Source organism: Capricornis sumatraensis, chromosome 8 (genome assembly GCF_032405125.1).
Source record: "Capricornis sumatraensis isolate serow.1 chromosome 8, serow.2, whole genome shotgun sequence".
Classification (NCBI taxonomy): Eukaryota; Metazoa; Chordata; class Mammalia; order Artiodactyla; family Bovidae; genus Capricornis; species Capricornis sumatraensis.
In genome coordinates this window covers 100,057,488-100,081,096 of record NC_091076.1, presented here as the reverse complement: position 1 = coordinate 100,081,096, position 23,609 = coordinate 100,057,488, and the positions used below count along the sequence as shown (strand labels likewise).

At 51.4% G+C, this 23,609-nt stretch overlaps 2 protein-coding genes across 3 annotated transcripts in view; one reads left to right on the top strand and one right to left on the bottom strand.

Moving 5' to 3' along the window:
* The window catches only part of OGFOD3 (2-oxoglutarate and iron dependent oxygenase domain containing 3), a 14,943-nt gene extending 6,622 nt beyond the window's left edge, over positions 1–8,321 (bottom strand). Inside the window, exons 1-4 of the mRNA XM_068976507.1 lie at positions 8,129–8,321; positions 5,517–5,734; positions 2,315–2,390; positions 1,126–1,168 (exon numbers count right to left, since the gene is read on the bottom strand). Of these exons, the coding sequence (XP_068832608.1) occupies positions 1,126–1,168; positions 2,315–2,390; positions 5,517–5,734; positions 8,129–8,202 (411 nt within the window). The 5' untranslated portion in view covers positions 8,203–8,321. The remainder of the gene's footprint in view (positions 1–1,125; positions 1,169–2,314; positions 2,391–5,516; positions 5,735–8,128) is intronic.
* On the top strand, positions 8,135–23,609 carry HEXD (hexosaminidase D). 2 transcript variants are annotated; one of them, XM_068976505.1, is made up of 14 exons: positions 8,135–8,825; positions 9,122–9,171; positions 10,210–10,344; positions 13,493–13,602; positions 16,497–16,584; positions 17,813–17,977; positions 19,160–19,343; positions 20,231–20,302; positions 20,433–20,628; positions 21,379–21,461; positions 22,194–22,272; positions 22,348–22,449; positions 22,626–22,715; positions 23,311–23,609. In XM_068976505.1, exons 2-14 carry the CDS (start codon positions 9,157–9,159, stop codon positions 23,495–23,497), a joined length of 1,506 nt encoding a protein of 501 aa, XP_068832606.1. In that variant the 5' UTR covers positions 8,135–8,825; positions 9,122–9,156; the 3' UTR covers positions 23,498–23,609. The 2 variants fall into 2 exon arrangements, with proteins under 2 accessions (XP_068832606.1, XP_068832607.1); XM_068976506.1 differs by lacking the exon at positions 22,348–22,449.

Genomic DNA, 23,609 nt, shown 5'->3' with positions numbered 1-23,609 from the left:
CTCTTTAATGAACCACCAGTGTTTCCGACCCCTGGCCATCCTACCTCCAGAAGGCCTTCTCCGTGTCTTAAAAGAGGGGAGGGGGCATGAGCACAGACCACCTGTTTGGGCATCTACCCTGTTTGGGCATCTTTTCTCACTGATGCAATGACCATCCCATGGGGGTTGTTTGAACACAATCTGGGCTTAAAAAATGTTAACTGCCCTTAAAGATATCAAACCTGGATGATTCACTGCAAGACAACTTTTCACGTAAATGCTGAGCAGAGAGTAAAAGATGAGTCCACACACGAATAGATTTTAATAAATATTCCCCTTGAACTGAATAAAAATAAAAGGAGAAGCTTAATTTTCAGAACTCAAAAGGAAAGAGTCTGCAGAACAAGAGTCATAGAGATAATGACTGAACTATCCAGAGGAGAGCAGATATTCCCCCAGGACCCACACACTGGGTGAAAAGATCCCCACTGGGACCACATGAGAACTCCAACGTAGGGTGCTCACACACATGGACTCTCAAGGCTACCCAGGAAGCGGATGAGTTACAGAGCTGCACTGGCCTGTCTGAGTACCCTGTGGTTGCTGTAAACGGCAGGCTTAAAACAGCAGGAATTCATTGTCTCAAGGTCTGGAGACCAGAAGGCTGAGATCAAGGTGTCAGCAGGGTCCCACTCCTTCCGAAGGCACCAGGGGAGAATCCTTCCTTGAATCTTTGGGCTTCCGGTGGCACCAGGGGTTGCTTGGGTTGGGGCAAATCACTCCACTCTGTTACATCTTCACACGGCCTCTTCTTCAGTCTCAAACCTCCCTCTGCCTTCCTCTTACAAGGACTCTTGTCATTGGATCTAGGGCTACCTTGACAATCCAGGATGATCTCATCTTGAGACCCTTAACTTAATGACATCTGCAAAATACCCTTTTCCCAGATAAGGTCCCATCACAGTTCTGGGTGGATGCATTTTTCAGGGGCCACTGCTAGACCCCCTTCAGTCTCACTCAGTGGACAACAGTCCGTACACTGCATCTGTGGGGGCCTGAACATCCTATACCCTCATTTCCCCTCGGAGGGAGAGCAGAGCCAAAGGGGTAAGAAGAAAACTGAAGCAGGAACGACAGACAACTCACCCCTCCGTCGGATCCTCCCAGGGACAACCCCTTCTCGGCTATGCTGTAGGGGAAGATCTTAAGTCAGAATTCAGTTAACAGCACCATCTATGACACCTCTAGACACATACCAATCATAGCTAACACAATGTTGACGGATTGCTTAATGTTTATGACAGAATCACATGTTTAGACCAAAGGACTCGACTCTCAAGTTGAGTAAATGTGAGTATTTTGTCACCATCTCATTAACATCCTATGACACAGTTTGGGGACAAGTGGCCTTATTTTCCATCTTTAGTTCAGAGACCTGGTGCTGAGTTGAATGGGTTGCTCTGGGCTGGAAAGTCTCTCTCCTGTCATCACAGGCTGGAAGGCAGACTTTGTGATCACCAGCTCAGGAGGCAGAGGCCATGTGGTACCCTGGGCTGGACCTCACAGGACCACCCATGTCAGTGAAGATGCAGGGGCTTCTGGTGCCTCTGACAGATGCTTCATGGCCACCCCAGAAACTGATTAGGGGCTGGATCCAGCCCTCACACCAGTGACCCCCCTCTACCCAACTGGCCCCTACAAGGTTATCTAGAAACAGGAGGAGAGTCTCCCCTTGGGACTCAGCTCAACACACAGACCAGACACTGCTCCACTAGCCACATGCCTGTGTCTGAACTCCATGTTGGAAAACTCAAAGCATCAAGATCTGCTTCCAAAAGACAAAGAAGAATCCAATGCCAACTACTTATAAGTAAGACCTCCTGCCCGGTCATGAGTTATGGAGAGCTGGTGGGAGGGCTAATCCCAATCAGTTTTGGAGAGGAGACTGAAATATTGTCTAGCAACTGCCTGGGGCCACTGGGTAAACCCACTGTCTCTACACAAGTGTCCATTGGGCCCCTCAACGGCTGATGGGCGAGCATCCCCCCCACCTCCCCAACAGACCAAAACGGAGCATCCCCCACCCACCTCCCCTGCTGCCCCTGGAGAGGGCCTGGGCCTCCAGAAGGTTCCATCAGCAACCACATCACTGAGGGCAACAGCCTTTCCTCCTGGAAATCAGAAAACCCCATCTTGGCCTGGGAAGTATGCAAGGGAATTCTTAGGGAATTCTAAATGAATCTCTTGAAATCATCCTTTTAGTAGTAATTCTCTGCTCCCCACCCCAGCCTCACCCTCCCACTTGTTCAGGACAGAAGCTCAGAGATGCGTGTACCTACGAATCCTTCGGGCTTCGTCCCTGGTGATGACGGCATCGCTGATGCCCCGGCCACACTTCCTCGGGGAGCAGCCTAGAAAGAGTCAAGTCAGGATGACACACAGCCCCCACTGAACCCTGACAACAGAGTGGCATGCTGTTGTCAAGGACTCACATGTGGGCCCCCCTTCTCAGGGACAATGGAATTTTGTGGGATGGGGCCTTGCCTTTCACAGGATTAGGGGGCCAGGTTTGGAAATTACAGGCCACATGGTCAGAGTGAATTTCAGATAAGCAACGGTGACTTTCCAGTACATGCACGTCCCCTATGTCAAACTTCACTGTGAAATTTCTCATACAAATTTCACTGGGTTCCTGGCAGCCCCATGCCAGGCAGGCCACTCTGGAAGCACCAGGCACTCTGACCAGAGGAGGCATCCACGACATTCTTCAACTTGACCACAAATCACTGACCTGACCACAGATCCAGACCTGTTGGCAAGTCCCTCCTGGATGACCAAAGCTGTGCCTGCAATTGTAGCTGCCATCCTTTTGCAGAGCTGCTCCAAGGTGCTCCCCACCCACTCCCCCCTGCCTCCCTCTGTCCTGCAGCCAGGACTGAGCTGCCTAGAGGGAGAAGGGTGCGGGAGCTTGGATGGGGATGGAGCCAGAGTTGGGGTGAAAGTAGTCAGGGTTGGGTGGATGGGGCCATGGTTGGGGTGAAAGAGGCAAAGTGGGATCAGGGCCAGGGTGGACAGGATCAGGGCCAGCACGACAGCCCCAGAGATAAAGTGGCCAGGGTCAGGGTGGCCAGGGCCAGGGTCAGATGGATGGGCCCAGGATGAGGCAGAGCACCAGAGATGGACGAGCTCAGCAGGTGCCTTGTGTCTTGGTGCAAAGGGCAGGCTGACTGTCTCGAACTGGGTGGACCACAGGATATGTGGCCTATGGAACACTCTCAGGACATGCTGGGCTGGCTGACCTTTAGCTTTCATCCTCCTTCCCCTCTTCCTGCCTGGAACGTGCCTGGAGGTGTCCTGGGACCACATAAACCACACGCTGAGTGGGAGAGCTGGGGGCTCAGCACAAAGGGCTCACAGGGAGCCAGGCTGACCTGGGGTGACTTTCTCTGGGTGGATAAACGTCTACTTGGGGGTCATTAGGGAAGGGGTGGCTCAGTTCCATGGAACTAAATATAACCCTACTGATACAAGATCTCTGTTCTATTAAAACACAAAAATGCTTTTTGTAAGGGTTACTTCCTAAAGGTCGACGATAAAGGCAAAAACGACGATCACCAAACAGCAGCCTAGGGAGTGATATCATACAAACAAATACATTTAAAGACAAAAGAATGATGAGAGGGGAAGAGATTGGTAATAGGAACAATTCACCAGAAGATGCAGGGGAAACAGAAGCACCAAGTGACATCCGCTCAAACACGTGAGGCAGCCACCACACCCACCATTGAGGTGGAGACCCCGCCTCACAGCCCCCGATAGCTGAACAAAACAAGATGTCCAAGAAGACAGTTTGCCCAGAGGAGTGTAGACTAAGGAGCCACTCAGAGCTTCACAACAACCATTCAAAGACAGACATTTTTTCAGGTATACATGCAACATTAACAAAAGCATATTAGCCCAACAGGAAAGTCGGTTCTATACCATACAGGTTATGGTCTCCAGCTACCGGGCAATTAGAGAGAACTCAAACCCCATCAATCTTGAAATCTTAAAATCCAGCAGGACACAACACGCTGAATATGAGTGAGCGTTAAGCGTATCCTTTGGGCAAGAAAGTGAGTTGCGAGTGGTCGGTGATGTCCGTGCATGTACACAAGTGCACAGGACACAAGCTCGCAGGTGTGCCTCCCAGACACACAAGTCCGGGGCAGGCAGAGCCCCTGTCAGCTATGGGAGGGGAGAAGGGTGAGACAGGGGGAGTCCAGAGACTCTGATGCTGTGTTTCTGGTAAAATATATATAAAACCCCGAAGTTACCATTTTAGCCAGTTCAGGGGCCTTAACTACATTCACATTGTTGTGTGACCATCAGCACCATCATCTCCCGAACTTTCTCACCTTCCCAACTGAAATCCCATCTCCATCTACACCAACTCCTCTTCTGCCTCATTCCAACTGTTTTTAATGTTGATAAATTATTAGAGGAGTAGGAAAAATAATGGCTCAGTGGTAAAGAATTCACCTGGAATGCAGGAGCCGCAGGAGACACAGGTTCGATTCCAGGGTAGGAAAGATCCCCTGGAGGAGGATATGGCAACCCACTCCAGTATTCTTGCCTGGAGAATCCCATGGACAGAGGAGCCTGCTGGGCCTACAGTCCACAGGGTCACAAACAGTCGGACACAGCTGAAGCGACTTAGCACAGGAAAAATATACTTTGTCAAAAAGCTGGGACTTTATAGGGAAAAAGCTCACCAAGACAGAGAGAGCATGCCCACAAGAGAACCTGTCCACTCCTGACCTCCGAGGGGAAAGGGAACCTCAGTTCCTCGGCATGTCCATTTCTGCCAAGGAGCCCACACACCTCCCTTCACTTTAACCCAACTTGTGCATATCACAACAGTGCCCCTTGGTGGAAGGACTCAGTAATCTTTTTCTTGGTTCAAGTTCAAAGCATTGCTCTGAATAGAAAAATGAATTAAATTCTGTCTCTAAGACCCAGTCACTCTGGCTAGGCTTTTAAAACTGCTGCCCTCCACAGAGCAGGCAGGTGCCGGGATGAGACAAACACCACGGGGGAATGGACTCTGGTATCACGTTTCCTGTTGCAACATTTTCTGATGTAACAATCCCCTAAGACTGAAAGAAAATGCCTTTTCTCTGTTCAACTTGCTCATTGATATCTCCCCAATTCTGTTACATCCTTCCAGGCAAACCACCTCTTCCACCACATGGAATCCACACTGAGGTGGGGGGCACCTCAGTAAAACAATGGCTATAGCCTGGGCAGTGAAGCCTGGGCCTGCCCCTGCACAGGTGGGGCCTGAAAGACTCACACTCTCCGCAACAGGTGTGAGCTAACCAACGTAGAGGCGGGGCGGTGGTGGGGAGGAAGGCCACCTGCCCCCCCCACCCCACCCCACACTACTTTCAAACCGATTCCCACCAATTCATCAAAGTAAAAACAGACGCATTTTGAACACACTGAATTCCATGTTAACATGCTGCTCTTTCCTGAATCACCTTGGCACTGCGTACCTTCAAATCTTCGGTGACTGTCATAATCCTCAGAGCAGGGCACCTCAATGAACCTGCCTGGCAGGATCTCACTGCGGTGAGCCAGGACCTCAGTGATGCCGTCATCACCCCCCAGGCTGCCCCAGAACAGGCAGGCGGCGAGCGCAGTGCAGGACCCCAGGACAGCGACTCTCAACCACTTCTTGCGCACATCCCGAGACACCCGGACACTCTTGGTGCTGAGAACAGAAAACAGCTGTGGTCACCCGAAGGCAGCTGCGTGTGCTGAAAACGCAGACCACAATGACCAGAGACCCACCCACACTTAGTTACAGCCTCAAACGGTTCCCACAGTGGTCATCATCAGAGCTACTCTCCATCAATCCAGAGGCACTTGCCAGCATACGAGAACATGGTGGGGAATATGCCCTTCGCCCCATATGACCAGACAGGGCTGACTATGCCCCTGAGGACAAGACGAACTGCCAGTCGCGGTCCCTCCCAGCCTGGCCATGTCCGTGGAGAACCATCTGGGAGATCCTGACAGAGCCTGTGACATCAGTCACATTGCCTGCATCCAAAAATGACTGACACAACCCCATGCATTGGCCCTAGGGTACACACTCACACACAAAGTGAACTAAGGTAGTGAAAGTCGCTCAGTTGTGTCCATCTCTTTCGACCCCATGGACTATACAGTCCATGGAATTCTCCAGGCCACAATACTGGAGTGAGTAGCCTTTCCCTTCTCCAGGGGATTTTCCCAACACAGGGATCGAATGCAAGTCTCCCACATTGCAGGCGGATTCTTTACCAGCTGAGCTACCAGGGTGAACTAAGGTAAACATGAATCAAACTCATTTCACTGAAACCACCAGCCAGCCAGGAAAGGAATGCAAGCACAACAGAAATGATTCAACACTAAGACACTTTCTGTACCACCGGGATTCACACTGCCTATGCAGAATTTGCAGGCATGTGTGTGTGTGTGTGTGTGTGTGTGTGTGCGTGCACACGTGTATCTATGTGTCCGGATGGTGTATACCCACTCACATGTGTGTCTGTGTACATGTGTATGTGTTTTCTCATATGTGTAACTGAGCAGTCGTGTACTCTTGAGAAAAATGTGTAGGGCTTGAAGGACTGGCAGAACTAAGAAAAGCGATCCAGACATTCTTCCAGGAGGTGCACCTCGTGTCTCCAAGTATATGATTAATTCCTGAAAAGCAGGGAGTTTGCCTTCTATTTTTATATGTCCCTCCACATTTCAAATTGCTATATATATAAAATCACACAGGCTTTCCTGCTGGCTCAGAGGGCAAAGAATCCGCCTGCAATGGAGGAGACCAGGGTTTGATCCCTGGGTTGGGAAGATCCCCTGGAGAAGGGATGGCTACCCACTCCAGTGTTCTTGCCTGGTGAATTCCATGGACAGAAAAGCCTGGAGGGTACAGTACATGGGGTTGCAAAGAGTCGGAGATGACTGAGCGACTAACACTTTCACACTTTTACTTTCTAACACACAAATTCCGATTAACTAAGTCTCAAGGTGGGCACAGCTGAGTCAGACCATATTGGGTGGATACATGGTCATTTTAAACAGGGAGCATAGATACTCAGGTCACAAAGACCCCCATCCTCACCCCTAGAACTGCTGTCTAGCCTCTAGCCCACCTGGTCTCCTCTAACTAGACAAAGGTGGGCCCCTAACTCCAGTGGGGCCAAAATTTCTCTTCCCCAATAGGGCAGGGAGACTGCCAGCCCATCTCAGTAGCAGGGGCTGAAATCCTACTGTGGGCACAAAGCTGTTGACACCTTCGCCTGGGACACCCCGGGTGCTGAGACAGAAAGGGACAGAGAGGGAGGTAAAGACAAGAGGGGAAAAAACAGCCTCTGGGCCAGATTTGGGAGCAATACTTCCCTGAGGTATCCTCAAAATAAGCACCCCTGTTCAGGGTAAGCTGGCCCAAATGCACACTGAGAATCTTGCCAAAACAGAAGTGGATTTGAAGCAAGGTCCGTGGCCCATGGGGCAAGCACGACGAGAAAGTAATTTATACTGAAGTGGATACACTCCGGCTCTGAAAGCTTTAGGCAGAATCCCCTCGAAGGCTACCTGATGAGATCATTTATTCATTCATCGGGTCCCCCAACGGAGAACCATATCGTGCACAGCCCTGAGACAAGCACACGGAGACCAGACGATGGGGACCTCTGAGTCCCAGTCCCCGTGTGTAGTCTCGGCACAAAGCTCTCGGTACAAAGCCCTCAGTACACACTGCGGCGGAGGTCAAGGGTTTCCCGACCGGCAGCTCCGCCCAACCCCTCCCAACCCCTCCCAACCCCTCCCAACCCCTTCCTGCGCGGTCCGGGAGGGATTCTGCAGGCTACGCCCTCCAGACGACCACGCCCCTCTAGGCGCCCGATTCGCCCAACCACAAACCAGGCCCCTCGCGGCCAGGCCACACCCACACTGCAGTGCCTTTCCGGGAAAGGCCCTGCCTGCACCAGATCCACCTTTTTCTGACCGGGCCATGCCCACAGCCACACCACGCCACGCCCCTGTTAGGCCCCGCCCCTCGGCCAGGCCCCGCCCACACCGCCGTTCGCGCGTTCCCGGCGCTATCTGGTACCTGCTCTGGCGGCGGCGCTCCGCCACCCCGCTGCCCTCCGGGGCCTTGGGAGCACCCCTCCGCTGAGGTGCCATTAGCCACGCTGCCGCGAAGCTAGGCCGAATGCGGGAGCCGCCACAAGCCCGGGACGAGCGCTGCGAGAGGTAGCGCGAGGCCGGCGCAGCCGGGCACGCGAAGCGACACCCTCAGCCTTCAACCTCCGGGCTGGTGACCAGGCCTGAGCAATCGGAGGTCGAGCGCCGAGCGGGGCAGGGCGGGGACCCGAGCGCGGACCTGGCTTGCTCCCCGTGGCGCACCTGCCTTGGCCGTACCCCGCCTCCCCTGACCTCCGCGGAACCTGACAAGCCTCCGAACCTTCTACTGAAGCGTGTCCTTGCCCCGCCGTGCGTGGTCTACCGGGGTCTCCAACTCCTCCTAGAGTCTGGAAGCCTTCTCCCCGCGGTGTCCAAGCCCTCCTCCCAGGATCTCCGCACCCTCTCCTGTGGGATTTCCAACGCTCCTCTCCCTGGGCCCATGCCACACCTGAGGGCACTGGGTCCTGTTGGTGCTTTGTATCTGTGAGGCCTGCTGTTTAGTTTACAACATTCAATTTCCCGTCCAGTGGGCAAGAATATCTTAACCAGTCCTGTCAAGATACCTAAGATTCTGAATGAGGGGAATTAGTGAGATTCATTCATAAGGATTAAGTCTGATGAAGGTGAGTAATTCATTGATACAGAGGGGGGAAAAAAATCTGGACTCATTGAATAAGAAAAGTGATCTGCCCAACAGTCCCCAGACTGGGGAAATCAGATGCCATCGCCTGGCAACTTACCTAGAAGCCCAAGAGACTGGGACAATTGCAGATCTACCTACCAGGTTGTCTGATAACAATAGTGACAATTGGCCCAAGTCTGAAATAATCATATATATATAGACCTCGTCCAGGAGGGAATCAAAGAACTACACACTTGCAAGAGGGAATACTGACTTCTCTGTATCCTTTCCATTTAGATTTTGCAGCAACTTACTTTGGTAAACAACTCTGAATGTGTCTGAATCAGGTAAGATGTCGGTGTTCATTCCTGCTGTAGGGCTATAGAATAGTAAGATTTCTCTCTAAACACAGGACTAATACAGACTTCTCAGCTCAAAAATTTTTCTTTTAACTCTATTCTCTGGAAAATACATTTGGGTTATAGTGGGGGAGGGGGTTGTTAGAGTTTTCTTTTTTATTATTTTTTCAAAATGTAAAGCAACTTAGCTTTGAAACGTTTCAGTTTTTCAAAATGCTTTGTCTTAACTCATCCGCTTCTCAGATAGCAATTTAGGTAATTGCCTTAAGAACTTTGTCATTGAGATTGTTTTGAATATAATTTATTTTTTCAATCAAACTGATTGATTTCTATGTGCATTATGTTATTTTCTCTGCTATATTATAAAAGTCCCTAAGGTCAGGGATTTATGAATCCTTGCACAGAATGAGTAGTTTGAATTGTGGAGCTGAATATATGACCAATATACAGAGATTTTCTTTCCTTTTCCTGTCTAATTCTGTGTTTTATGCTTCATCCAGATACCTCCTCTAGTTTAACATAAACTAGTCAGCACTGATAAACTTGTGAGTTACTTGTTTTTAAATTATCAATGGCCTATTTTAAATCCTAGACAGTTTTCTCTGACCTAGGATAAATTTTTACAGTTTCTCCCTCCCTGCAACCAAGCTGACTCAAACTCTAAAAATGCAAATTATTTTTAATGCTGTTTAAAGTAGAATAAAATTGAGGATCAGTTTTCTACAGAAGCATCATATTGTGGGGCCTGAAAAATGTTTAAGAGATATTTGCCTGTTTTCACTGGCATAGTGTATATAGGATAAGACAGTCTTTAAAACAGGAAATTATTTTGCAGTCATTTGTATTATTGTAGATTATAGCCATCTTATAAGGAAACCAGTGCTGTATGACAAGGGTCCTTGTATTTGAACGTGGAGACAGACATCTTGATACATTTCATGTTGGTGGAATGAGTTTCCTCCTAGTTCATAGCAGGATTGAAAGAGACATTGGAAGGACATAACCATTAATTTCTTCACTAGGAAGAAGTGCCCAGAAAAGAGATTTTTTAGTTATATGACCTCAAAAAATAGTGAGATGTCAGGTTCCTCACCATTTAAGATGCGACTAGTTCATCTGGACCTGAAAGGAGCCCCGCCAAAGGTCTGCTACCTCTCGGAGGTAAGAGCTCCCTTTCTTCTTTAGAGAATCACTTTGCCTTGGGTTTGGTTATGAAGTTGTGAACAGTGTTCTGTAGACACATTCTTGGAACACAACCATGGGTTCTGAGTTGAGGCGTGGTGGCAGCAGCATAGATCTTGAATTTCCCCCATATCCCCTCACAAAGCAGATAGCAACCAGGATAGCAAAAAGAAAAACAGAAAAGACAAAACCCCACAACCTCTGTTGTGAACCAAATCTTGTCTCCTAAAAAGATATATTTAAATCCTAACCCAGCAGACCTGTTAATGTGACCTGTGATTTAAAGATAGGGTCTTTGCAGATGTCTCTGACATTAGATGAGGTCATATGGGAACAGGGTGAGCTCTAATCCAATAAGTGGTGTTTGTATAAGGAGAGGGACAATAGACACAGAGGGAAGATGACATGAGGACAGAGGCAGAGACTAGAATCAATGCATCTGCATGCCCAGGAGGGTTAAGGATGCCAGAAACTCGCAGAATCCGGAAGAGACAGGGAGGCTGCCCCTTACAGCCTGGGAGGGAGCACGGCCCTGCTGACACCTAGATTTTGGGCTTCATCCTCCCAAGCTGTGAGAGAATACATTCTTACTATTTCAAGCCCCCCGGTTTCTGATGACTTGTTTTGGCAGCCACAGGAAAAGCATGTACTCTAAAACAAATGTGAGTTATCAGGCTTTCCCTGTGAATGCCAAAATGCAAGGGGTGGGACCAAACCACGGACAGACAGCTCAACACTCCTGTGGGGTTAGCAGCTGAGCAGGGGATGGTAGAGGAAAGATAAAAAAGAATTTAGGATCTTCCCTGGTGGTTCAGTGGCTAAGACTCCAAGCCCCCAATACGGCGGGGCCCAAGTGCGATCCCCAGTCAGGAAACTAGATCCCACATGATGCAAATAAGAGTCTGCATGCCACAGTGAAGATCAAAGATCTCACGTGTTGCAACTAAGACCTAGTGCAGCCAGATAAATAAAAATAAATATTAAAAAAAAAAAGAATTCAGATGACTTCAAGACCAGGGAACCCACAAAATAGCCCAACAAATAAAGGTAAGTCAGAAACTGGATGAGATGTCACAGGCTCCAGATTGAGGATAAGTGCTCAAGACCTCAAGGCATTCCAAAATACTTTCCAGAAACTTCTTCCAGAAGGATAGAACCCCACACTCAGAATGCAATGTTGGGAAAAGACTCCATCTGGAACTGGGGAGTAACATTGAGGTAAAGAAGAGAGAAGTTTCAAATACTGGAGGAACAGGATCCAGAGGGAGTGAAGACTGAGTGCTCTAGAAGTAGCTGCACAAAGTCCATAACTGCTAATCCTTTATGTAACAGCTGCAGAGGGAGCCCGGGGCTGGCCCAGCTCCATCCCAAACATAAGAACCTGCTCTCCAAAATACAAGAAAAAACATCTCATTGTAAAATGAGCAACAAGAAAGGTGTGTGGTGGTGCCATAGAGAAACATTGCCAGAAAATAGAGGACGATGATCTGAGTAACAGTGAAGGCACACCAGCACCATGTGACCACAAAGCAGATGACACAGTTCTGTAATGTTTCAAAACAAGATCAGAGATACTAAGAAAGTGATAGAAGCTATGGAAGAACACCATGAGTTAGAAATAGAAATGCCCAGGCCCACATGCTGCAACTAATGACCCCGCGTGCTGCAGTGAGCATCGAAGATCCCCCATACTGCTCTTAGAACCCACGGTAGCCAAGTAAATATTTTAAAAAGCACAGAAAGCGACAGCCAGACAAAAGCAGATAGTGAAAAGATTGCCTCCAGACTCAGGAATTAATTATAAGAAAAAAAAAAACAGAAATAGAGACTAAACTAGAAAAAGGACGAAAGTGAATAGACACCATGGGAACCAATATTGAGAAAGCAATGGCAGAAAAGAAAAGTCAAACATAGAGAGATAAAAGCACGGTGACAAATGGATAGTTGTGAAAGACAGGCCAAGAAGACCCAGTTTATGTGTAGCTGGAGCCCCCTGCTGCTGCTAATGGACAGAGTCAGGATCAGACAACATTTTCTTATTCCTCCTGTTTCCAAGGATGTGGTGGGTGGCTCCCTCAGACTGAGCTCAGCGGCCTGTCAGCCACCCAGAGCACCGAGGATCCCTACCAGCCCCAATAGAAATGCCAAAGAGGCCACCCAGTGGTCAGATGGCTAAAGGCTGCAAGGGAAACCAGGAGCAAAAACGCTTTGGAAAATATGGAAATGCTATAACCATTATGTTTCATTTGTGCAAGTGACTGACCTGGGTTAGTTTGACTCCTTTCCACAATCAGCCTCCTCTTATAATTTGCAGTCAATTGTCAATGACCCACTTTATAAATGATCCTAGCTAATTCCTGGTCCGAAGCTGATTTCCTTCTTCTATCTAGCATGCTTAAGAATGTTCCCATATTCCTGGGGAAAGAAAACTTTGACAGCAACATCAGCGAGAGTGCTACAAATTGTATAAAACCTGTAGTGGCCCTTGTCTGGAAGTGGGTTTATATTCTAAATACATGCAGGAGCCCCCCCCACTGCCTGTGATGCCAGGCTCGAAGAAGATCTCAGGGCTGTGTACAGTAGATACAGCCCTAAAAGTCCTGGAGGATAGGAGTCCATGTTCTTGAAATAAAGGTGGACAAAGAAGTGGGAGAGAACCAGGGCAGGGACCCCGTAAGCACAGAGGGACAACCTCTTTCCTCCATCTCCCTCCTCTAGGCTTCTTCCAGGTGCTCACCACTAACCCTCCAGAGCCCTGTAGGCTCCCATCGCCCCAGCCTGCCCCTTCCCTGTGTTCTAGGAGGCTCCCATGCTACAAGTCTCATCCAGATGAGGTGCCGTCTGACCCTGCTTGCCCAGCCCTCCCTCCCCAGCTAAGCCACCAGGCAGCTGCTATTCTATAGCAAGCAGAATCCCTGCCCCTTGTGTCAAGTGAACATGTCACTACATTTGTGTTTAGTAGGCATAACACAGAGTACACAGGTGGAAAGTTTCCAGGAGAATTATCAGTCCAAAGATCAGCTATAATCCGTGTCCATCAGCTGAAAGAATGAGCCTGTGACCTGCATGTGTGTCGTTTTCCATTCAAATAGTCATTTTTTTCATGACGTTTCTGTCTCCTCCCCAGATTTTCCCCCTGTTCCGTGCCCTGGGTGCAAATGGCGTCCTCATTGAGTATGAAGACATGTTTCCCTACGAGGGCCACCTGAGGCTGCTGAGGGCCAAGCATGCGTACAGGTACCTGAGCTGCCAAGCAGGGCGATGCCTCTGTAGAGAAAGTGGGATGTGCAGGGCAGCAACCTGGAGGGGAGGGGAGGGGAGGTAAGAATTGTTAAATGCATGTTTTTAATCGTAAAAATAAAGCACGTTCACTGAAGAGAATTTGGAAACATTCAAAAGAAAGTAAGCATCCATATATTCAAAGCTATGGATGTTTCAGTAGTCATGTACAGATGTGAGAGTTGGACCATGAGGAAGGCTGCGTGCCAAAGAGTTGATGCTTTTGAACTGTGGTGTTGGAGAAGACTCTTGAGAGTCCTTTGGACTGCAAAGAGATCAAACCAGTCAATCGTAAAGGAAATCAACTCTGAATATTCATTGGAAGGACTGAAGCTAAAGCTCCAATACTTTTGCCACCTGATGTGAAGAGCTGATATATTGGAAAAGGCCCTGATGCTGGGAAAGATTGAGGACAGGAGGAGAAGTGGGCAACAGAGGATGAGGTGGTTGGAAGACATCACTGACTCAATGGACAAGAGTTTGAGCAAGCTCTAGGAGATAGTGATGGTCAGGGAAGCCTAGCGTGCTGCAGTCCATGGGGTCGCAAAGAATCAGACATGACTTAGCGACTGAGCAACAACAGCCACAAATGATCCCCCAGGAGGAAGCGCTGTGATATGTTTGAGCCTTGTCTGTGGAGATGAAATGCATGGAGGACACTTTGACAGGTGTCCAGGCAGGAGGAGGAGGGAGGGTCTTTAAGGCCCCAAGTGGGATCTTCACCAGAAAAGTGAGGATTAAAGGGGAAAAGGATCAGAATCAGGAAAGTCAGACAGCTTGGTCATGGACGTACCCCATTTGGCTTTAAAATTATGGGTATCCATGTAAACCAATAACAAATAGCCCAAAAGAAAATTGGACAAAGAACATTTTGATCCCCCAAAAGAAAGAAGTATATGATAATAATAAAACAAGGAAATGCCATTTTGGCTACCAAATTGGAGAAGCTTTTAAAACAAAATGATAGTGCTGTGTGTCCACGAGGGTGAGCAAAAACTAGCCTCCTGCTGGTGGGCTGTAGAGCAGCCTAACCATTCTGGGGGGTGGTTTGGCTCCGTGTGACAGGACTCCCAACAAGTGCCTGTGAGTGGGAAACAGGAAAGGCGTGATCCAGAGCATTAATGTGGTGTGATGGCAGAGGTGTTCGTGTTTCTTTGTACAATGAACGTGTTCTGTTCCTTTGTTTTTAAAAGTGAAAAAGGTACCAGGGTTCCAGGGAAGCTTGAAAAAGGTATATTTAAAGATAGAACCTTATATAATCAGTTCATTTATAAAACTGATTAACTTTAGAGATGGTTCGAACACAGAAATTGAGATGAATTCGTAAATGACACTTCAGAGTAGAGTGGTCGGGGGCCCTTCCAGGATGGGATCCTCAGTAATCTCTGGCAGGATGTTGACCTGGACGAATACTCAGGGGTGCTGACGGTGACTTCCTTCCAAGGGTTTTATCCATTTGTAGATGGATAAAATACATGCGTACTCAGTCATGCCTGACTCCTTGCAATCCCATGGACTATAATCTGCTAGGCTCCTCTGTCCATGGAGGTTTTCCAGGCAAGAATACTGGAGTGGGTTGCAATTTCCTACTCCAGGGGATCTTCCCAACCTGGGGACCGAACCCACATCTCTTGCATCTCCTGGATTGGTAGGCAGATTCTTTACCACTGAGCTACCTGGAAAGCCCCAGTAGATGGGATTACTAACCCCCTCAGATGAGTTACTCCCCCTAGTCTTGGTACTCTATTAAAGGGGTCACCAGCCTTTTCTGTAAAGGGCCAGACAGTAGATATTTCTGTCTGTGCAGCCCGTCTCATCTCTGTTACAGCTATTTGTGGGGCAAAAGCAGCCACAGGTGATAATAATGAGTGGGCATGGCTACGACCCAATAAAACCCTTATTTGTGGACACTGAAGGATGAATTCCATACAATTGTTGTTCTTTTTTCACTCAGTTGTGTCCGACTCTGCCACCCATGGACTGTAGCCCGCCAGGCTCTCCAGTCCATGGGGTTTCCCAGGCAAGAACACTGGAGTGGGTTGCGATTTCCAGGAGATCTTCCCAACACAGGGATCAAACCCATGTCTCCTGCACTGGCAGGTGGATTCTTTACCGCTAAGCCATCAGGGAAGCCCTCCCATACAGTTTTTACAGGTCACAAAATGTTATTCTTCTCTTGATTGTTCTCAACAATTTTTAAATGTTGAAACCATTCTTAGGTCATGGGCTGTACAGAAACAAGCAGTGAATTTACCCTCAGGCCCTATCTTCCCGCCATCGTTCTAGACTATGATTCCTTGTGTGGCCCAGTCTCTGGTAAAATGACTTTAGCTTCGTGTAGAGTCTGGGTCAGAATAGCTGGTAAGAAGTCAACTGTTACTTGATGACTTAACAGAGCATCATTTTCCTGAACTGTAGCATGGAAGTCTTCCCTGAAAACTTAAACCTGTTGGGCTTTTCAGAGTTAGTGACCTTACTAGTTTCCTCAGTAGCATCCCCCAGGAACCTGATAAGCGGGGATTGGGAGCCTAAATGGAAGCCAGCCTGCAGCTCTTAGAGTGGTCTTTGTCTCCCTGCTGCTACTGCTGCTGCTAAGTCGCTTCAGTCGTGCCCGATTCTGTTCGACCCCATAGACGGCAGCCCACTAGGCTCCTCTGTCCCTGGGATTCTGCAGGCAAGAACACTGGAGTGGGTTGCCATTTCCTTCTCCAATGCATGAAAGTGAAGTTGCTCAGTCGTGCCCGACTCTTTGTGACCCCATGGACTGCTGCCTACCAGCCTCCTCCGTCCATGGGATTTTCCAGGCGAGAGTACTGGAGTGGGTGGCCATTGCCTTCTCCTTGTCTCTCTAGCCCTTCAGAAATCAAAGAGATCCTGCACCTGGCCACACTGAATGAGCTCGAGGTCATTCCCTTGGTGCAGACATTTGGGCACATGGAGGTAAGTGAGAGGACGGGAAGTTACCTCACACCCAGGTGTGGGGTTCAGGGGTGCACGGGCAGGGCTAGCGACCTGCAGGGAACAGCTCAGTGCTGCACAGAGAGACTCTGTGAACAGCTAAGGAGCTGTTGTCTGATAAATCTAACATCTAGGCCCTCTCAACATCAGTTTCTGTAGACTTGTTTTTCCTTTGAGTGTCCATCCCCCTTGCCAGTTATTTGCATGTCTCAATTTTGGGTTGACAACTGGACATTTCAGATCATATGTTATAGCAAATCTGACTTCTTCCCCCATGGGTAGTTGTAAATTGCCTGGATTTAATGTCTCCCCAGATGTGTGTGGCCACAAATGCCTCTGTTGGGTTTTTATTCTTGCTTTTATTTTTTGTTCTTAGGGGGTCACTCTTCTGTCTTGAAAGCTGGTGATTCCACACAGTTTGGGCAGTAGTTGTGCCCAAGCCCGTAAGGCTCCACGTTGTGCCCCAGGGGCTGGGGTGCCACACCTAAGAGTTCAGCCACTGCTCAGTCTGGTGTGGCTTCTGCTTTCCACCCAGCCCTCTCAGGCCCCTGCGTGTGTGTGTGCGTGTGTGTGTGTGTGGCCCCAGCCAGCTGGTGTGAAGGAGAACGTGTGTCACCTCTGTGGTCCTGTGAGGACCACAGAATTCATAACAGTTTGCCACTCTTACTGACAGGTCTCTAAGAACTGGGTTTACCCACATCCAGCCACTGGTGGGCACAGAGGGTGGGGCCCTGGGCAGAAGCTGCAGAATCTCAGTTTTTACCTAAAGTTGTGGCAGTCTTTCATGAACAAACATTTCCCAGTTTGTTGTTCACCTTTGGTTGGTTTCTGGAGGCCTGAAATTGTTTTTGACAAATGGTTCCACTTTGTACTTGTTTTGTGTGTGTGTTGGGCAGGGCGGTGGGGAGTGGGTAGTTTGCCAGCCTCTTCACTTGAGCACGAAGTCCACCCACATGTAATTCTTCTGTGAAGGGGGACTGTCTTGTCCGCTTTCTCACTCAGCCTAGTTAGAGGTGGAAGAGAGGGGCTGTTGACCAAGCAGCCAGGTTGCTCAAAGCCCTGGCTCCTGTGCCCAGGGCAGCCCCGCTGGCCCCCCTGGGAACTCTAACAGACACGAGGCTGACAGGGTGCAGGGGCAGGAGCCCAACTGCAGGGAGCTCGGGCTCAGGCTTCTCCCAGGGTCGCCAGCTTTCCTATTGTCTCCCTGCAGTTCGTGCTGAAGCACGAGGCTCTCGCTCACCTCCGGGAAGTGGCACGTTTCCCTAACACCCTGAACCCCCACAAAGAGGAGTCCCTGGCACTGGTCAGAGCCATGATCGACCAGGTGATGGAGCTGCACCCGGGTGCCCGGTGGCTCCACGTTGGCTGTGACGAGGTGGGTGCCTCCCCTTGCCAGCAGGCGACTCCCCTAAGTCTGCAGCAGCCCCTTGTCTTCACCTCAAGGTCACCTGCTCCCACCTCGTGGGGTCTTCTCTTAAATAGAAAAGCAGCTCCAGGAATAAAGAAAGGCTGTCTGAGGAGATGTGCCCCAGTGAGGGCCATGGTCCCAGCTGACAAGTGATCTCCCGTGGGCAAACCTGCTGAGCCAAGCAGGGTGCAGTGGGGTGCAGGCACCCATGGGACAGCAGAGCAGCCCCCAGTTACTGCGTGTTCATGTCCTTGGGGCCAAGGTGGCCATGAGATTGAGCCGGTTACTTTTCTCCATCTGAAGCAGTGCAGTTTCAGACAGTGGGAGAAGGGAAATACCACTTTAGGGTCATGGAGCACTTTAGGGTCATGGAGCACTGGCTAGAAAGGCAGTTCCCAGGGGTGCCCCCCCCCTTGTCCTCAAGAAACACAGGATCTTAGGAAGATTATGAGCCACTGAGCAGTGACCCAAAGACCTCTGCTTGTCTGAGCTCAGGCATCTGAGCAAGGACAGTGGTTTGTGGACATTTTATTCCAGAGTTTGATCCTCTTCTTCAAAAAAACCTTTAAAAAAAGATACATGTAATATAGAATTTACCACTGAAAGCAATTGAAAGTGAACAATCCAGTAACTTTTTAGTCATTCTCAGTGTCATGCAGCCCTCATCCCTGCCTAGGGCAGGGCCGCTCATCTCCCCACCCGCCCCCCCGCCCTCTACCCCTGCATCCATATCTCCTTTCCATCTCTGCATTATTCCTCTGCCCCAGCACCCCATAAATGAAATGCTGCTCCATCCATGGGCTTCTCTCCCTGGGTCCATCCATGGGCTTCTCTCCCTGGGCACCTTCTCCAGCTTCATTCACCTACATGGCAGCTGAGTGATATTCCAGCGTGTGGACAGGCCACGCTCTGTTTATCCATCTTGTGTTGCTGGACGTCTGGTCATTTTTACCTTCTGGCTCCTGTGGTGCTCCTGTGCCCGGGCTCAAGGGAGTCTTTGAGCTGAGTTTGGGTGTTGGTGCAGAAGGCAGGGGCGCCCTTCACCGCCCCCTCCCCATGGGCAGCTTCCCCGAGATTTCTCCCAGGCCACAGCATGAACCCGTGGGTGAGGCTGAGTGGTCCCGAGGCCAACCCACCCATGTCTCCCAGGTCTACTACCTTGGAGAGGGTGAGACCTCAAGGCAGTGGTTGCAGCAGGAGCCCAACAGCAAAGCAGAGCTGTGTCTGTCCCACATGGAGGCGGTGGCCAGCCACGTGCGGGCCCGGTATCCCACCACAACGCCCCTGATGTGGGATGACATGCTGCGGGACATCCCCGAGGACCAGCTCTCAGGTCGGCGGGGCGCGGCCCTGGTGGGCGGTTGCGGGGGGCGGGGTGGGTAGTGGTGCAGGGCACGCTCAGCAGTGGGGCTTCCTGGTGCCACAAGGGGTGGAAGCCAAGTGCTCCGAGCCCCCAGCTGCTCAGGAGAGACCTAGACCCTGTTGTAGAGCTGCACTGAAGCTTCTAGTTCCAGACCATCCTGTTATTAGGACCACTTTCACGTGTTCTCATATGACAGAGCTATTTCCCTAAAAGGTCTTGCAGGAGTGTGGTTGTGAGAGACCTGACCTGGAGGGTAGCATGAGGCCCCAGGTGTGGGGCTCCGACCGTCAGGAGCAGGGGGTGGGTTGCGGAGCAGGGGCCTCCAGCAGACCATGAACGCGCCCAGTGCTTCTAGGGCCCTTGGCCTCACACGCCTGCATTGCCAGCCCTGTAGGGGGCTCCACTGAGGTTCACACTGGCTGGTTGAGGGAAGCAGAGGCCCCCCAGCCCAAGCCCAGCAGGCCTAGCTTGAGGCTTTGGGATGAGACGGGGAGATTGCCACACATGCTTCTGCAAGGTCCAGGTGTCCTGGCTGCAGCCATTACCACGTGTGGCCACTTAGGTTTTAATTCATTAAAAAATAAGTCCACTTAGCAGTGCATTCCTGCTGCACCTGGGCCTGCCCCGCATGCAGACACGGTGCCACTCCCTCCTTTGAGGGAGCACTGGGGCCGCTGGCCTGGGGCATGCCCTAGCAACTCCAGCAGTGTCCAGTCACTTCCAGAGCCGACTGGCCTGGCGACTGCAGCGTTTATAAGCAAACACTTAGTGCAGTACTGAGTCTGTACTTAAATCCATTTTAATGCAAGAAAGGAGGGCTGAAGGGACCCGCCCTCATGGCCTCTCTCCACTCCCAGGGTCTAGGGTACCGCAGCTGGTGGAGCCTGTGCTTTGGGACTATGGGGCCGACCTGGACCTCCACGGTAAAGGTCAGTACCAGAACAGAGCCCGGCGGTCATGGGCTCCTCTTGGTTTGCCCCCCAGACAAGCGTGTGTTTCGGGCTTCACAGCTACACCTCGTCAGGGCCTGCCACTCACACCTCTTACTTGCTCACCCAGCGCTCCTTGTGGAGAAGTACTGGAAGAGTGGCTTCTCCTGGCTCTGGGCCGCCAGCGCCTTCAAGGGGGCCACAGGAGTGAACCAGAGCCTGACCCCTATCGACCACCACCTCAGAAACCACCTGCAGTGGCTGCAGGTGGCGGGCAGTGTGCCAGCGGACACGCTGCGGGGCATCATCCTGACTGGCTGGCAGAGGTGAGGCCACGTGGGGCCCGGGGATGCCCTCGGGAGGGTTGAGCGGCTCCTGTCACTCCGGACACATGGCCCTCCCCAGCCCATCCAGTCTGGGCCTCAGTTCTTCTCGCCTTCTGTCAAGGGGAAGCAGTCAGCACTCTGAGGAAGGGGTGGGAGGACCAGCCACACAAAACAAGCCACTTGGGGTCAAGCCCCTCACACCACACTGCTGAGGGGATGAGGCTCAGGGTGTCAGCACCCCAGGGCACTGGCCCTCCTGGTGCACGCTCTGTCTGCACCATGCGTGTCTCTGCATGTTCACACCACCTCAGCCACTTGGGAGAAGCGTGAAGACAGACCTCAGCTCATTCAGAATTTCACACCATCTGAAAAGTAGAGTTACAGGTTAACGCCTGGTCCCAGGCAAGTCCTGGCCTCAGGTCCCATCTTGAGGGGGAGGCCAGGTGGCCCCAACACCAAGGGCAGGAGGCCCTGACCCCACGGGAGGCAACTGGAGGCGGGGCTGATGGCTGACCCTCAGCCCTCACTTACAGAGCTGAGTCAAAGATGAACTGCCAAGAATTTCAAGGTGGCAACTGCAGAGCATTAAGCCCAGGCAGGTCCCTCTGGGTGGGATCTGAGTGTGACTGCCAGCTGCATACCCACAAAACCAAGGAAGCTTCTGGAAGCAGCAGAAGCTTCTCGATCCCTGTCCTGTCTCATGGTGGCTCATGCCTGAGCATCCACTGAGTCCCTCTCCCGCGGACTTAGGTACGACCACTTCTCTGTGCTGTGTGAGCTGCTGCCCGTGGGAATCCCGTCCCTGGCCGTCTGCCTGCAGGTGCTGCTGCACGGTATGGCCCCCTGCTCCTCCCAGGAAGCCAAGTGCTGGGGCCCCTAACTGCTGCCACCTCCACCTGGCTGGACTGTGGTCTTACAGCCTGGGTCTCAAGCCTAAACCCGAGACAGAGGCCAGGAAGGTAGGGGGACAGGCCCCTCAGGCAGAGTGAACCCACAAGAAAGCTCATCCTGGATAGGGTGCAATAAAGGGCCTGTCTTCACTGGGTAAGTATCCTGAATGCCCAGTGCCAGTAGGTGTGGCCCCAAGTGAGGGCAGCTCCCTCACTTCTGGTTCTCGTGGGAGCAGCCAGGTGCAGGCAGAGATGCTTAGAGATGGACGAAACCCGCAGGCATGCTTGATGGTGAAGCCATGGTTAGGTAAACTCCCATTTGAGACCAGGTGGGAATTTAATTGATGATATATGTGGTTTTGGAGCAGAAAGATGTCAAGGTGGTTGAGGAAAGTGAGGACTGAATAATAAACACGTTTAGGATTGTGCTGAGCCACAGGGATGTGGAAGGACAGTTACTGGGACTCTACCCTTTTCTAACCTTCCCACCAGGCTGCTGTGGCCTTGGGCTCATCCATCCCTGAGGTCAGCATGTGTGCAGCTGGACCTGGCCAGCGGTCCTTCTCGATGGTTTGGCCCACCACCCATGCCCAAAGGTCGGGAGGTCCAGCCAGCACAGGGTCCAGGCCACCTCCTGCAGAGGCCTCTCTGACCTCCGTCTATGGTTGGTTTCAGGAGACTTTGCTGAAAATGTCAAAGCAAGAGTGGAGAACTTTCTTGGGATTTCGAGCCTAGAGGAAATGAGTTTTAGGAGGTAACACCCTCACCCCCTGCCCTGCCTCTCCCCTCACATTTGGGCCCTTCCTCAGCACGGCGGCTCCCTGTGCAGTGAGGGCGCCGGCTCCTTCCCTGGCAGCAACATCCTGGCCCTCGTCACACAAGTCAGCCTCCACCTGTGCAGCTCCGTGGATGCGCTGCTGGAGAGGGACAGGTGAGCAGGCAGGGGAGCGACCCCCACCACCTCCTGGCAGGGCAAGGGTCAGCTAATACTGCAAGAAAGCTTCCTAGGTGGAAAACAACTTTTAAAAATCTACCAGATTTTCAAAGGTCTTATTTTACAACCACCAAGGCTGCCTTATGAGCCACAGTGCACCCACCCCACTACAGGTATGTGACTGGCTGGTTCAGCCCTTACCATCGCAGGAGGAAGCTCATCCACCCTGTCATGATCGAGCACATCCAGCCCCAGGCACTCAGGTAGCCCACGGCCCGCCCCGCTGTGTCCATCCCCAGCACTGCCCGCCCTCCACTGTGCACTGGTAGTCTTCTGGATGAGCTGACTAGGTATCACAGCCACAGACTCCTGGGTGACCCGACTGAATCAGCTGTGCCCTTAGGTGTTAAGAGAAGCTTGGACATTCCTGCCTGAGAGGGTTGAGGGTCACCAGACACCCTGAGCCGGGTCTAGGGCTCCTGGTAGGACCAGACTGCCTAGGGCTGTGGCCGCACATGTCACCAAGGGGACAGGGTCCCAGCCGGCCCTCCCCCCAGCTCTGTGAGCAGAGGCCAACACAGACTGTCCCCACTGAGTATAAGATGCCTTCAACTGTCACGGCAGGTTCATGCACGAAGAAAAACCCTGCCAGCCAGTTGTGAAGTGCCTGCTAGTTTGAGAGGTCAAACTGACAGTCACTCATTGATTCCCAACAACCTTATGAGGCTGGTATGAAGGGCCCGGTTCCACGGATGAGTAAACTGAAGCCCAGGATGTCCTGACCTGTGGGTTTCTGGAGCCTATGAGCTAGGCCCCAGGGCCCTCACTGGGCAGGCTAACTGTCCCGCTGGTCCTCAGTCTCCTGGCCAGGTGGAGCGCCCTCGCAGGGGAGCTGGAGGCTGCCCTGCAGCGCGTCTTCTACCCGGACACAGTGGAGGAGTGGCTGGAAGAGAACGTGCACCCCAGCCTGCGGCGGCTGCAGGCTCTGCTGCAGGACCTGGGTGAGGCGGCCTGCCCCAGGCAGGACTCAGGCCAGGACCCCTGAGCGGGGAGGCCAAGCGCAGGCCTTCAGCAGCCCCGCACCCTTGTCTAGCTGCACCCAGCCCCACGCGCTGCTCCTGGGTCCTGGACAGCCATGCCAGTGGGCAGCACTCACA

Bases quoted from the DNA above. Each gene is read 5' to 3' on its own strand.
- HEXD (XM_068976505.1), top strand. The intron at 16,585-17,812 runs GTAAGTGAGAGG...GTCTCCCTGCAG, and splicing joins AGACATTTGGGCACATGGAG to TTCGTGCTGAAGCACGAGGC. The intron at 21,462-22,193 runs GTATGGCCCCCT...GGTTGGTTTCAG, and splicing joins CCTGCAGGTGCTGCTGCACG to GAGACTTTGCTGAAAATGTC.